Source organism: Hypomesus transpacificus, chromosome 12 (assembly GCF_021917145.1).
Source record: "Hypomesus transpacificus isolate Combined female chromosome 12, fHypTra1, whole genome shotgun sequence".
NCBI lineage: Eukaryota > Metazoa > Chordata > Actinopteri > Osmeriformes > Osmeridae > Hypomesus > Hypomesus transpacificus.
This window is the reverse complement of record NC_061071.1, coordinates 7,620,464-7,634,680: the sequence shown is the minus strand read 5'-3', so window position 1 is coordinate 7,634,680 and position 14,217 is coordinate 7,620,464. Positions and strand designations below refer to the sequence as shown.

Here is a 14,217-nt window from a genome sequence, read left to right as displayed (position 1 = left end):
GAAAATAAACGTTGAGCAGTGAATAGTAGTTGCCAGGGCTGCACAGCTATCTACCCCATTGTCATATACTTATAGAGCCCACAGACCCACAGACTCCTCAATACATCAAATACCACTTCCTCCTGCACACGTTTCTGTACGTGTTTTTTAGGTCGGAAACAAGCGACAGTGCTGAGACTCTTAAAACATAACCCCTTAGTTTGTGTGTTTGGGGAGACGGAGCTTGTTCAAGGGTGAACGTGTCTTGCTCTGCATCAATATTTAGCCTGAAACTTTGAGTTGACATCCAGACAGACAGGTCCACAGAATAATATATTGGTTAGTTGGTTTTACTGGGTAGAATGTGGAAAAGTGCATTCAGGTTTGTTGTGCTTTTGGGACTGCAGGGAATGTACACAGCCATTGAGGGTAAGTCCAGATAATAGTTTCATTTGAATGATTCCCTGCATTTTCTTTGTAACTTGTTCCTGCATTCTTGTCCCTGTAGATTCAGTACACATACATTTTACATTGTATTAATTTAGCTGACACTTTTGAACAAAGCAACACACAGATAATGCCTATAATAATGATAACAGTAGATAATCAAATATCGTTTTACTTAACAAATATGATTTGAGCATAGAGTATTCCCAGTCTATCCCATCATCCACTAATAATATCGATGTGCCTTTTATTCATTTTTTCCAGAAACTCTCTATTTTGTGCTCTCAGAAATGTCAAATTCCACTCCTATATGCACCTACCCATCATTTGAGGAAATGCTTGCTGTCAATTGTGAGATACATACAGTGAATAATTTGACATATGGATGTGCAATTGCGTATCGATTTGACATTAATAAAATACACACAAGTTGTGTCTCCAGAGTCACCATGCACGTAGAGAAGGAAAGAACATTTTTACACTTCATACATCCAACAGCATCTGATGAAGGGAACTACAAATGTCAGTGTATCTTTCATGGAGGAACAAATTTCACAAATATCAGTGTTTCTTACAAAGGTAAGTGTTCCATAGATTAAAGTTATTAAGTACTGCTGCTACTGCATTGTGTTCTGTGTTCAACTTACAATGTACAGTGTGTCATCAAGTTCTCAGTATTATGATCATTATGATGATAATTATTATTAATGAGACAAACAAGATCAACATAAATAGTGTAAAACACAAAACCTTGCTTTCCGCACGCAGAATCTCATGCGTCTATGACTGAAGAAGGCCCCTACTACCCTAATGTGACGGTGATGATGGGAGGTTTGGCAGTGACCATGGTTGCTGTTGTACTTGTTGGAGTAACTCTGAAGAAAATACATCTCTGGTAAGAGATTAGCTCACTCAAAAAGAACAGAAAAGGATGACAATGACGACTCATTCTGTAAACTGGTGATTCAAGTCACCAGATTATCTTGCTATGTTAATGACCACTCATTAGCGCTTGCCTTAATATAGTAAATACATTTGTGTGTTTCAAATACAACGCACATGCTAAGATATAATTAGAGATGGACAGGTTGTAGGTCTCCATTTCAATCTTAACCACTATAGGTCCTTTCACTTCTCGTCTAGTGTGTCAGAGCGGTTATGAGAACAGTATGCTTATACCCCTTAAAGCAGACAAACAGTGCTAGAGACATTGTTACATAGGCCTATTATTTACCACTGTGTTCATTCTTTTCTCTTTTCTTTTTTGCCCAAAAGGAAACTTCACCAGCAAAACTGTGTCCCTTCCAAAGAGTTTCACGTAAAACATGATGTCTTTATGAACTCAAATGAATTCACAGCACTTCGGTATAGGGTATCAATGATTATGCCTTTAAATGTCCATGAATACAGTACCAGTCAAAAGTTTGGACACATTTTCCCAAAATGTGTCCAAACTTTTGACTGGTACTGTACATAAAATGTGTTTATTCTAAGTCATGTTGGTTGATTGCTCAGTGAGACTGCTTTGCTTGTGTCTTTTAGAAGGTGCAGGATATTGAGCCAACGAGCCGTACAACACATTCATATTGAGAACCAATGGGCTGTACTCAACTGCCCAGCTGGTCATCCAGTTGAACTCCCTGTGCTGATGATGACGACTGACTTATACTATACACACTGGTCACAACTCTTTTTGACTCTTACCATAGTCTGCTTCCCAACCACTTTCCAGTAACATTACTTCTTTGGCTCTCTTCCAACTTCATTACTTATCAATATTGGTTTCCGCCCCACTCCCCCCCCCCCCCCCCCACCCACTCAATAATCAATATTTCTGATAATCACAGAATCATGTTGCACCTAAATTGTTTACTGTGACATGTGTAATTAACAAATACAATGTTGTCTCATTTATTATTAATAAAAGTGACTTTGCACCCTTCATCTGAGTTACCAAGAACATGTGCACATGTGGTTTCCTAATGTTGCTAAAACTGAAAATAAACGTTGAGCAGTGAATAGTAGTTGCCAGGGCTGCACAGCTATCTACCCCATTGTCATATACTTATAGAGCCCACAGACCCACAGACTCCTCAATACATCAAATACCACTTCCTCCTGCACAAGTTTCTGTACGTGTTTTTTAGGTCGGAAACAAGCGACAGTGCTGAGACTCTTAAAACATAACCCCTTAGTTTGTGTGTTTGGGGAGACGGAGCTTGTTCAAGGGTGAACGTGTCTTGCTCTGCATCAATATTTAGCCTGAAACTTTGAGTTGACATCCAGACAGACAGGTCCACAGAATAATATATTGGTTAGTTGGTTTTACTGGGTAGAATGTGGAAAAGTGCATTCAGGTTTGTTGTGCTTTTGGGACTGCAGGGAATGTACACAGCCATTGAGGGTAAGTCCAGATAATAGTTTCATTTGAATGATTCCCTGCATTTTCTTTGTAACTTGTTCCTGCATTCTTGTCCCTGTAGATTCAGTACACATACATTTTACATTGTATTAATTTAGCTGACACTTTTGAACAAAGCAACACACAGATAATGCCTATAATAATGATAACAGTAGATAATCAAATATCGTTTTACTTAACAAATATGATTTGAGCATAGAGTATTCCCAGTCTATCCCATCATCCACTAATAATATCGATGTGCCTTTTATTCATTTTTTCCAGAAACTCTCTATTTTGTGCTCTCAGAAATGTCAAATTCCACTCCTATATGCACCCACCTATCATTTGAGGAAATGCTTGCTGTCAATTGTGAGATACATACAGTGAATAATTTGACATATGGATGTGCAATTTCGTATCGATTTGACATTAATAAAATACACACAAGTTGTGTCTCCAGAGTCACCATGCACGTAGAGAAGGAAAGAACATTTTTACACTTCATACATCCAACAGCATCTGATGAAGGGAACTACAAATGTCAGTGTGTCTTTCATGGAGGAACAAATTTCACAAATATCAGTGTTTCTTACAAAGGTAAGTGTTCCATAGATTAAAGTTATTAAGTACTGCTGCTACTGCATTGTGTTCTGTGTAAAACATACATTGTACAGTCTGTCATCAAGTTCTCAGTAATATTTACATTTACATGTATGCATTTAGCAGATGCTTTTATCCAAAGCAACTTCCAGGAGAGAGTTTACAAAAGTGCATAGGTCACTGATCATAACAACGAGATAGCCCCAAACATTGCGGGTAGCCAAACATGTAGCATACATTGTGAAACCAAATAAGTCCCAAAGAGAAGAACAATAAGAGCATGTAGTTAGTTAATATAATAATTATGATCATAATCATTATTGATGAGACAAACAAGATCAACATAAATAGTGTAAAACACATAACCTTGCTTGCCGTACGCAGAATTTCATGCATCTATGACTGAAGAAGGCCCCTACCCTAATGTGATGATGATGATGATGATGATGGGAGGCTTGGCAGTGACCATGGTTGCTGTTGTCTTTGTTGGAGTAACTCTGAAGAAAATACATCTCTGGTAAGAGATTAGCTCACTCAAAAAGAACAGAAAAGGATGACAATGACGACTCATTCTGTAAACTGGTGATTCAAGTCACCAGATGATCTTGCTTTGTTAATGACCACTCATTAGCTCTTGCCTTAATATAGTAAATACATTTGTGTTTTGCAAATACAACGCACCTGCTAACTTGTGTGCCAACATACAAGGTGCCAACATACACGGCACCTTGAAGACATGCATGAAAGATAAATGACCTACTTTTGTTGAGTGACAGGTTACCATCTCAATCTTAACCACTATAGGTCTTTTCACTTGTTGTCTAGTTTGTCTAGCAGACAAACAGTGCTAGAGACATTGTTACATAAGCCTATTATTTACCACTGTGTTCATTCTTTTCTCTTTTCTTTTTTTTGCTCAAAAGGAAACTTCACCAGCAAAACTGTGTCCCTTCCACTGAGTTTCAAGTAAAACATGATGTCTTTATGAGCTCAAGTGATTTCACAGCACTTCAGTACATGGCATCAATGATTATGCCTTTAAATGTTCCATGAATACATGAAATGTGTTTATACTTGTTGATTGATGAGTCTTCTTTGCTTGTGTCTTTTAGGAGGTGCAAGATATTGAGCCGTACAGCACATTCATACAGACAACCAATGGGCTGTACTCAACTGTCCAACTGGACTTTCCCTGTGCTGATGATGACTGACTGATACAAGATACACACTGGTCACAACTCTTTTAGACTCTTAGCATGGTCCACTTCACTGGTTTGGGACACACTATGTTCAGGAGAATGGGAAAGTCTACAGCACATTCTTGTGATTATTGTGTACCAAATTACTCCAGTATCAATACTCGCCACCAGATGTCAGTCTCATACATTTTACATTAAAAACTATTCTGCTGATTCTAAGCTACATACAAATTGAATATATTGAAAGTGCAGCAGAAAGTCAAAGATCAGAACAGCATAGTTCAGTAGTCAGTGTCAAGGAACGACCTGTATTTTCCTGGCACATAAATTGTGGTGTGGCCTCTCCTGCTACTGTAGCTTTGTGAGTTGAGTCACAGAATCACTTCCTTCTTTCAGATGGGAATTTATATACTAAACTTTGTATTGCCAGTAACATTACTTCTTTGTCTCTCTTCCAATCCCCCCCCCCCTCCCCACACACACACACACACACACACAAACACACACAATAAACTTCTCTCCACATACCCTTGAGAATTCTCTTGACCACAAAATGGCAAGCCCTTGAGAAGAGCAATAGAAATGAAAGTGAAATTTCAGGTTGACCAGCTAACCACGATTTATTATTCTGGGTGGTCAGTGGGTTGTCACTTAAATATACTAACTAACTACGCTACATAACATTTCTCATATCATAAAACATGCGTTAGGGTCGGATAAACTTGTCGACAGAAATTGTGTAAATCAGATGTTTTTATTCTGTTTGGTGGGTGTTTTTTCAGATTGAATTGTCTGTCAATGAGACATCCAATAGAGGATTAGGTAAATTAGAAATGTGTTTTATCGAGGTGCAAAGCAAAATGACGTATACTCTCCTGCCAACGCTGGCATCAATGGTTCTGCCTTCAATAAATTTACAAATAATTTGGACATCACATAATGTATGCGCATTTAACTCTGTATAACTCTAGAAAGCTCTCAACTCAGCAGAAAACTGCGCCTCGTCTATTAATAGCCGAGACAAGCAGCGGCGTAACAAGGACTTGGCGGGCCCGAGTGCAGATCTCACCAACGGGCCCCTTACCGACCTATCGTCAGGCGAAATTATTGAGTTTTCAGTTTAGCGATGCGCAAGGAAATTTAGGCTACTCATGATGTACAATTAAGGGTAACGACTGCTCCTTCTATGTGAAGATAGATTACGGTTTTCAAAAGTGAACGGCTCTGACTCGCGAGTCTCTGGCTCTAGATTATGCTTGCTACAACACGGAATGAGTATAATGGAACAGTCAGTCATGAGCCGACGTATCTGCGACATTTGAAATAGAGCACAGAGATGAGAAGAAAATCTGATCATTTACCAAGGCTTATCCAACGTTATGAATGACGTTTCGATCTGTCATGTGTGCTATCTGGGTACTAGTAAAAAAAACTGTCACTTCGATGGTGAATATTTGATTTTATGTTCGTTAAATATGCTAGTTTACATTTAGTCTATCTAGCTTCAGCTATTTTCCGACTACATCCTGCACATAGTTTACTATATCTAACCTGGCCGCTGCCTGGTAGCCTAGGCCTATATGTGCATTTTTATGACGTTTAATAGCCATGTCAACTGCATACACCAGACAGTAAACGTTATGTAATTATTAGCCTACCCTGGTGGCTGAGTTTCACACTCATTGCTGTTGCCGAGCTGGGGGTCAGACGTAGCGTCCTCTTCAACACGCTTCGCCACAATCCAAATGAGGATAGTTTTGACAGCTTTGCCCCACTTACAAATTGCTCTTTTCGTTCCTGCCGCTTTCTGGAGCCACTTTTATGTTAAAGGGCATGGCATGGGGTAGCCTAATTCGCTTCAAAACGCTAATGCAACACAACTGTAGTATCCCAACAACAACTGTCTGTGGTATTCCAACAACTGGATGGGAACAATCGTGTGTGGGTGGGCGGGAATCTTTGACAACAATATTACCCAGACATCCTTGCTATTTTTCGAGGGCAATATTACTTAATAAAAACGACATTTGTTTCATTCAGCAAAAGGCAAATGAGGAAAAATTAATTATTTGCTTTTGTTAACACTGACTGTTTTTAAAATGTTTATTGGGCAGGTGATAGCTCATAATTCTGAATAACTGACACCATAATTGAGAAATGTTTGCGAATTGATAACACTGGATCATATGGGATCTTCAACTTACGGTTTTACAGCGGTGCAAGGGGCCCGGTCAGATTGCCTCAAGGGGCCCGGTCAAGTTGTCTCAATTTAACGGTGAGATCGAGGACGGGCCCCCTTTCGCCACGGGCCCTAGTGCAGCTGCACTCCTTGCACTCCCTATAGTTACGCCACTGGAGACAAGGTATCCCTTACTTCTCAGCGTGAGAAATGCGGTGTTGTGTGAGAGCGTGAGAAATTGGTGAAATGCGTGTCTCACGGCAAATGCGTGAGACTGAGAGCCCTGTCAATGTGTATTGTCCATGTAGAATTGCAGAATTGTAGAGGTCAGGATATAGCCTACAGACACTTTGTGGATACAACAAACGACACAATACTGTATTAATGTACCTTTCTAAATGTTAACACATTTGAAAAAATACAAATTCAAAAATGATTTAACCTAATCCTGTTTCTTTCAAGTATCTGTTACGTGTGATCTGTCCGACATGGTACGTGCGTTCAGTTTCATTATGATGAGTCTCGACCATTATAAAAGCACTGTCACGTGATATTTGAGTATCATTTTTGAAATCTATAGCAATGACCAATAAATCTACCCTAATCATGCAGTGAGTCAACAAGCTCTGACTCAGGAGTTTTCCGGGAAAATACCGTGGTTACATGACAGTAAGGCACAGTGATAGGGCTTTTCCGTTCTTGATTGACTCGTTATTTAAAGGTCCAATGTTTTTGTATACAGGATATAGAAAGGCACAGTCTACCGAAGAATGAAGTCTGTTATTTTATTTTGCTTACTGTCGAAAGGTAATTGTCCATTTATATTGGTTAGTCGAGTCAAAATGTTAATGTCCATTTATAAAGCCCAATTAAGATGGCACCTCTCAAATAAAGCTAGTCGTGTTGGCCAATTAAACTAAAAAAATGCATTTCCAAATTTACAGCGTTGTCGTTCAACGTCGTGGCGAATGGAGACACGACGTCGGTCTTCGGCGAAGCCTCATCGTTCAGCTGCAACCTTGCGGATTCGACAGGTGTTCTACAGGTAACTTGGCAGAGGTTGTTTTCAGACGACTCCGTGGAGACCTTGGCAACATTTAGTAAACGATTTGGAACGCAAATCATCGGCCCACACCAAGGCAGGGTACTTCTCACCAAGGCATCTCTCAACTCAACGTCTATAATCGTAAAGAACGTAACATGGAACGACGAGGCTTGCTACATTTGTAGCTTTAATGTGTATCCCAGTGGATCTATACGGAAGCAGACCTGCCTCACTGTACAAGGTATTTCACTGAAAGGGGCACAATTCACCTGTTCCATTTGATTTGACTGCAGACATTTAGCCCTTGCTGTGCATTACCGTATAGCTCTTTAATTGAAAGTGTAAATTGCAAGGGCCGATATTGTAAAACAGGTGTTTAAATAGAGCTTGACGTGTGTTAATGAATTAACCAGCTTTTCTAATAGTCGTTAGGGATAATCATTTTTGTTCTCAATGATTTTTGACGTTTAAATCATTTATTGTGAGAAAAGTGCATGGATAGGCTATATAGAAAGTTATATATGAAAACATGTATATGTAAAATATACCTATCCATGCTATATGTGTGTGTGTGTGTGTCTATGACGTGTGTGTGTCTGTGTGTACGTAAGGATTAAGTGATAGTGAAATATCCTCCAACTGTATATACACTAAGGTTGGCTTAACATTTATAGATGTAGAGAATTCAATGAAAACACTCATTAGTAATAGTTTCCCGACTGTTTTGCCTGCTCTCAGTGTAGGTCATTAAGCTAATAATACGACCTATACGCTGTTAATTATTCGGATGACACTTAAACACGTTCTTTCTTATATTATCTGAAGGTATATCTGAAGTGAAAACCGCAAAGTCACAGACTCCCCCTCACCTTAAGACAGGCACAGAAGTTGTAGTGTCATGCTCAGCCACGGGAAAACCAGCTCCTGTTATCACCTGGATTACGTCAGCCAACACAGAACCGAGCCAGGGAACAGTTTTGAATGCCGACCAAACAGCCACCACTACAAGCAACCTCACTCTTCGCCTGTCGCCACAGTCAGGGGGCTTTGTGGACTGTCTTGTAAACAATGGGACGAAAGGACAAAAGCATGAGAGGATCCTGCTGCCCATCATCCATGAAGGGCAGACAGAGAATGACAAGGGTATGTAATGTGTATGATGCATATCCAGATACACATTGTGACAGTGGGTCAGTGAAGTACAGCTATCTCTACAATGGACATTAGAACATCAATACTGTGTTTTGAAGTTCATCACACAGCCGTAATAATGATTCCTGTGACTAAATAACAAAAACAATACATGTTTATGTTATTTAGTTACAGTACGTTTAATTTCATTTCATTGCATGTCCATTTCAGGTAGTGTACAGTAAAATTATAGTAGTAAGCAAACTTGTACAGCATCATAACCAGCATGTACTATGCTGGTAATACAGTGTTGTTATCTGGGCAATTAGGTTTTATTTTCACTAACTAATTGCAGCAATTTGAAGCATAATGACCCAACAAGAAGAGGCATTTGTTTTACGAGCTCGGTTGACACACGCCCCATATAGTCACAGCCCAACGGAGAGTTTTCAGACTCATATTCTGACTAGAATTATGAGTATGACAACGTCAGGCTAGAATCCAGAGAAAGTGCCTCTTAATATTACTGACTATCTAGCAAGCAAATCCCATGTCCCTCTTCACTGGAAATGCTGTCTCACCTCACTGGAACCTTTTGTTTCACTTTCCAGATGACGGCCGGTTTCATGGTGGGATTGCATTGACAATCATCCTCTGCGTTCCTTTTCTCTTGCTCATTTCCTATGTCATAAAGAGGATACTAAAAGGTCAATCTGTATCATTTTGTGTAAAAGGAAAAGGAATTGTGTAAACATGTGTTCAACTCATCTAATAGGCTACAACTGGATGTGAAATGTACTAATCTAATAGTAGTGTTTGCAGTGTTTACGTACCTTTGTGTGGATAGATAGAAGTTTTAAATAAGTAAATAACTATAGGTTATTGGGTGAATACATTTATTCATTGATATTGGACACAGTGATGCAGCCTGGCTACAGAAGATGTTTTCATCATCTGTCACCCTCAACCAGGTAACCAAGACAACGATTCAACAGCTCTCCCTTGTGGCAAATAAATGTAATAATCGCCTCAGATCTGAGTTTTAAAATGTTTAGCATTTGATTATATCGAGGCAAACTGTTATTATTTTACTGTTTACAATTGAAAATGTTGAATTCTCATTTCTAATTCAAAAATCAACATGATTGGCACTTTTTGCACTTTATTTACACTGTCATGTCATTGCATGAATAGTTTCATATTACCTAACATGTCTTCAAAACATTTTAGTGCAGTGTAGTTTACTTTAATTTAAGATTCTTATATTTTAATGTGCAATGTGCTCCTGTTTTTCCTTCGCATATTTAAAATTATAAATGTTTTCATTGTAAATGTATATTTGTTCATTGAAATCCATAAAATGCAAATACTTCAATGCAAGATTGACACATGAATGTATAAAATATTCAAAAGCACACCCACACCTTAATATATTTTTTATAAAGATATTAACTGTATTCAAACAAAATGTCTCGTTCATTATTTCAACGTTGCACCGTTTTACTTTCACTTTCGAAAAGGAAGAGGAGGAACTCTGAACAACGAATAGAAAAGGCTGCGTCATATCGGCAAATTCAAATTCAAATAGATCTAACTATGCCTGCAGCACATGCGTCTCTTTTTGTTCTACTTCTTCTTCCTATAGGTAAGCTGATTTCTTTATTTTTTTTAAATAAAATATACTGTGTGTAATAGCTGTGAGTGAGTTGATATGCTACTAAAACTAACCTGACCCAGAACATGTATCTACAGTTTAGTCTTCATTCTCTTCTCTGGGTCTACGGCCTTTTGTACAGCAATATTTCTGATACCGTGTCGGCAGAAATGTTGCCGAATCAACATAAAGGAAACACTTAAATACTTAATTACTAGGCTATTTAAGTACTTAACTTAAGAACTTACTTAAATTCAGAACTAGTTATTGTTGACATAATGTATAGTTTGAATGGTCATAACTGTTTTTGTAACTTCCTACAGGGTACCTTGAGTCACTGGAAACTCGTCATGAAGTCTTTGTTAACCTTGGACAAGATGCAGTCCTTAACTGCAAGCTCATGCAACAGCTTGAGGTTCTTCAGGTCACGTGGAATAAAGAAAGTGCAAAGACTAAACAAAATGTGGGCACCTGTAATACACGCTTTGGTCCTGTGATCAACTCTCCTTTTAAGGGGAAGGTTGACTTTAGTAACCCTGGACTGCACAACAGTTCAATTGTTGTCAGGAACGTGACACGGAAGGATGAGTGTTGCTACAACTGTCTGTTTATCATCTACCCATACAAAGACATCTCGGAGAAGCATTGTATCAAAATCCATGGTAAGATTTTATTTGTGTACATTTCCTGTGTACTTCATCATTAATATCAGTTTTACACATTTGGGTGATACTATTATTGACCCCACTGTTGTTGTTGTTGTTGGTCCATAGAGCTGTATGAACCCAGTCTCCTCACAACACAAACAAACAACACCAATGGCGACTCATTCATTTCCTGCTCTGCCACTGGACGGCCTGCTCCAACTGTGACGTGGGAGATCCCTGAACATCTCCCTCTGTTAAACTCCAGCACTATCCACATCCCTCACCCCAATGGAACCATCACTGTCACCTCAACCGTCAGGGTGAAAGTGGCCCCAGACACGTTGGTTAGGTGTGTGGCATCACAGTCCCCAGGGGGAGCCAGCAAAGAGGCGTCCATGTTGATTACAGCTACTGACCAAGCGTTTGTTCCATGTAAGATAAGCTGATGTCATGTGCTATCACTACACACATATACATAAAGTAAAGGGGTCTGTTGAAAAGTAGCGCAATGTTCATGTTTATGTTCTTTTTTGTTGGCCAGCTGAACATGTGGATCAGGTCACAGAGAGAAGTCGTAAGTATTGTCATGTTTCATTGTTGACTGTTTAATTGACCCATTGACCAGCTGTAATGTACCTTTACATGTACTGTACCATTACCTTCATCTCTCATTTATGTCTGTGTCCACAGGCATAGTGATTATATCAGTGTTTGCAACGCTTTTTTTAATGGTTTTCGTCATACTGTTTTTAGTGAGATGGAAGAAACAGAGGTAAGAAAAGAAAAGGGATTGTTTTCTAACCCAGATATTAAGTCAAACTAAGCCAGTCAAGTTTAAAGCTTAGCAAGACAACAATACAAAGTTAAATGTAAATGACTGAATACATCTATCCGACATACAGTGATACAGTGATGTAACCTGGGGTCAGAGGGTGACATCATCTGGTTTGTTTCACACAGAAAGTCCATCTCCAATATCTCTGACAGTTATGAAAACATACGCACTCCTAAAAAGTCGTCGCAAAGAACCCAGAAAGTCATAATGAATGGAAGCATTTAGTGGTCCTGATCCTCATTGATTCTGTCAGCTTTGTTATGCTTTATTATGTCAACAACTTAATCAATGTTAGACTGGTTACTGCTTTACTCTTTAATTAAGATAGAAAGTGACTGGTGTTTTGGGCTTCATTATTCAAGCTGATTATAACTGGTTTGTTTTACACAGTAAGTCCTTCAATGACTCCATCATTCATGAAAACATATGCACTCCTCAAAAGGCGACGCCAAGAACCCAGTAAGTCATGATGAATGAAAGCATTTAGTGGTCTTGACAAGGAAATGATCGATGATTTAAGGATAGCATTTTGTGGATACATTAACCAACAAATGTCAGTGCCTTTTTAAACAATATAAATCACTTGTGAATTGTAAAACAGGTGCTTTGGCTCTTTTCCTAATATGGTTAATACTTATTCCCCCCAGAACCATTACCACTCCACATGGAAAGTAAGTATGCCAGCATATACAACTGCTGCTATACTATCAGGATATACAGTTTACTGTGCTAGAGTGACACTACACGGTGCTTTGTTGCATTTCATCTGTACTTTACATGCTGTAACATGAACACTTTACGGCATGTTGTAACTTCTGATACATCACATACTGTTTATGTCTTATATACACATTTGAAGGTATTCATTCTTGTCATTATTTTGGTTTTCAGCAACACTTTGAATCAACGAATGCTGCCAGATAAGTAAGCCATCCTCATTGATTCTGCTCAGCTCTGCTCTGCTTTATTACAACACACATTTGTGAACAACTTCATAAATGTTCTTTTTTCAGAAAACTATCACCTAGTTCAACTGGTGACTGCAAAAGAGAGTAAGCTGTCATCTTGTTATTTTATCTGCTTTATTATTTAATTAAGATAGAAAGTGAATGGTGTTTTGGGCTACAGTATTCAAGCTGATTACATTATTGCACTGATTAAGCTATACCACTGTTTGCTTAGTCCCTAAAACACCCATAAATGAACAATAAATATACTTGATTTTCCTCTTCTACAGTCTCTCCAATGACTTTAATTAGGATTCAAGGTAAGTGTGTTTGGGGACATATTGCAGCCAAAGGTCATGAAGGAAATATTCCAACACTACTGTAATACCCCCATGGTCTTTGTAATACTGTATAATACAAAATTACACACCATGAAAACTATAAAACATATTGTTAATGAGTACAATCGAGACATAACATTTGTCTTCAATTTATGTTGATCTTTTTTTATAGAAAGTCATAATGCATAGAACAATGCAGTTGTAATGACAATAAATTAATTGATAGATAATACAACTTGAAATGAATTGATCAAACAGTGTATTCTTGTCTAGTACAGTCTCAATGAATCCTGATTATGGTAATGATAATGGTGAATGGTAAGAGTATTTAAAGATGCAGTCAGAAGTTTTTTTTCTTTAAATATGTTCAGGTCTTATTGTTGTCGCATGCTGTTCCTGAGTAATCCTTTTTTCATTTCAGGAAGTTTTTAAACATGACTTGCTCCTGCTGATGTGATCAATTCACCGAGCTGACATTTACCAGTGAGATGGAGACACTCGTACATTTGATTAAATTGTTAATTTGCTGTTATCTAAATCAGAAATTACTACTCATAAATTGTTTTATAGTTTATTTTTCATGTTTGGTGGTTCGATATGCTACCTAAGGTGAACCATCCGAAAGCAGACAGTGTTCTGATTGATTGAATGCATACAATTGATTAATTGTTTACAAGTAACTATATGTAATTTAAATGTCAACGTTATTTAAGTTATTCTTTCACTGTCAATTGTATTAAAGCCTTCTGAACGCTTTTCTTGTCGCCTCATTACTTCAACAAGCTTTGCAAATTTCCACCAGAGGTCAC

General features: G+C 38.3%; 3 protein-coding genes across 19 annotated transcripts; all 3 read left to right on the top strand.

Annotated features, from left to right (window-relative positions):
• The first annotated feature begins 119 nt into the window (after positions 1-119).
• On the top strand, positions 120-5,564 carry LOC124474499. Of its 17 annotated transcripts, XR_006956828.1 has the most exons (10): positions 123-408; positions 691-777; positions 925-1,005; positions 1,195-1,321; positions 1,702-1,798; positions 1,969-2,830; positions 3,113-3,427; positions 3,815-3,947; positions 4,354-4,396; positions 4,543-5,564. XR_006956828.1 is itself a non-coding variant. In XM_047030682.1 (6 exons), exons 1-6 carry the CDS (start codon positions 342-344, stop codon positions 4,639-4,641), a joined length of 510 nt encoding a protein of 169 aa, XP_046886638.1. In that variant the 5' UTR covers positions 125-341; the 3' UTR covers positions 4,642-5,564. The 17 variants fall into 17 exon arrangements, 3 of the variants coding, with proteins under 3 accessions (XP_046886638.1, XP_046886637.1, XP_046886636.1); XR_006956829.1 differs by having other exon boundaries at positions 120-408; positions 869-1,005; positions 1,702-2,830; XR_006956834.1 differs by having other exon boundaries at positions 120-408; positions 857-1,005; positions 1,702-2,830.
• Positions 5,565-6,992: 1,428 nt separating this feature from the next.
• Positions 6,993-10,316, top strand: LOC124474496 (OX-2 membrane glycoprotein-like). The gene is made up of 4 exons (XM_047030669.1): positions 6,993-7,615; positions 7,753-8,094; positions 8,679-8,996; positions 9,596-10,316. Exons 1-4 carry the CDS (start codon positions 7,579-7,581, stop codon positions 9,733-9,735), a joined length of 837 nt encoding a protein of 278 aa, XP_046886625.1. The 5' UTR covers positions 6,993-7,578; the 3' UTR covers positions 9,736-10,316.
• A 205-nt stretch (positions 10,317-10,521) lies between these two features.
• On the top strand, positions 10,522-14,164 carry LOC124474494 (OX-2 membrane glycoprotein-like). Its single transcript, XM_047030666.1, has 11 exons — positions 10,522-10,629; positions 10,962-11,300; positions 11,412-11,717; positions 11,827-11,859; positions 11,976-12,057; positions 12,511-12,579; positions 12,768-12,791; positions 13,012-13,044; positions 13,134-13,172; positions 13,358-13,387; positions 13,830-14,164. The coding sequence occupies exons 1-10, from the start codon at positions 10,581-10,583 to the stop codon at positions 13,377-13,379; spliced, it is 996 nt and encodes a 331-aa protein (XP_046886622.1). The 5' UTR covers positions 10,522-10,580; the 3' UTR covers positions 13,380-13,387; positions 13,830-14,164.
• Positions 14,165-14,217: the final 53 nt, after the last annotated feature.

Bases quoted from the DNA above. Each gene is read 5' to 3' on its own strand.
- LOC124474499 (XM_047030680.1), top strand. From the start codon at position 342: ATGTGGAAAAGTGCATTCAGGTTTGTTGTGCTTTTGGGACTGCAGGGA. The intron at 409-690 runs GTAAGTCCAGAT...CATTTTTTCCAG, and splicing joins AATGTACACAGCCATTGAGG to AAACTCTCTATTTTGTGCTC. The intron at 1,322-4,353 runs GTAAGAGATTAG...TTTGCTCAAAAG, and splicing joins CTGAAGAAAATACATCTCTG to GAAACTTCACCAGCAAAACT.
- LOC124474496 (XM_047030669.1), top strand. From the start codon at position 7,579: ATGAAGTCTGTTATTTTATTTTGCTTACTGTCGAAAG. The intron at 8,095-8,678 runs GTATTTCACTGA...TATTATCTGAAG, and splicing joins GACCTGCCTCACTGTACAAG to GTATATCTGAAGTGAAAACC. The intron at 8,997-9,595 runs GTATGTAATGTG...TTCACTTTCCAG, and splicing joins GCAGACAGAGAATGACAAGG to ATGACGGCCGGTTTCATGGT.
- LOC124474494 (XM_047030666.1), top strand. From the start codon at position 10,581: ATGCCTGCAGCACATGCGTCTCTTTTTGTTCTACTTCTTCTTCCTATA. The intron at 10,630-10,961 runs GTAAGCTGATTT...AACTTCCTACAG, and splicing joins TCTACTTCTTCTTCCTATAG to GGTACCTTGAGTCACTGGAA. The intron at 12,058-12,510 runs GTAAGAAAAGAA...TGTTTTACACAG, and splicing joins GTGAGATGGAAGAAACAGAG to TAAGTCCTTCAATGACTCCA.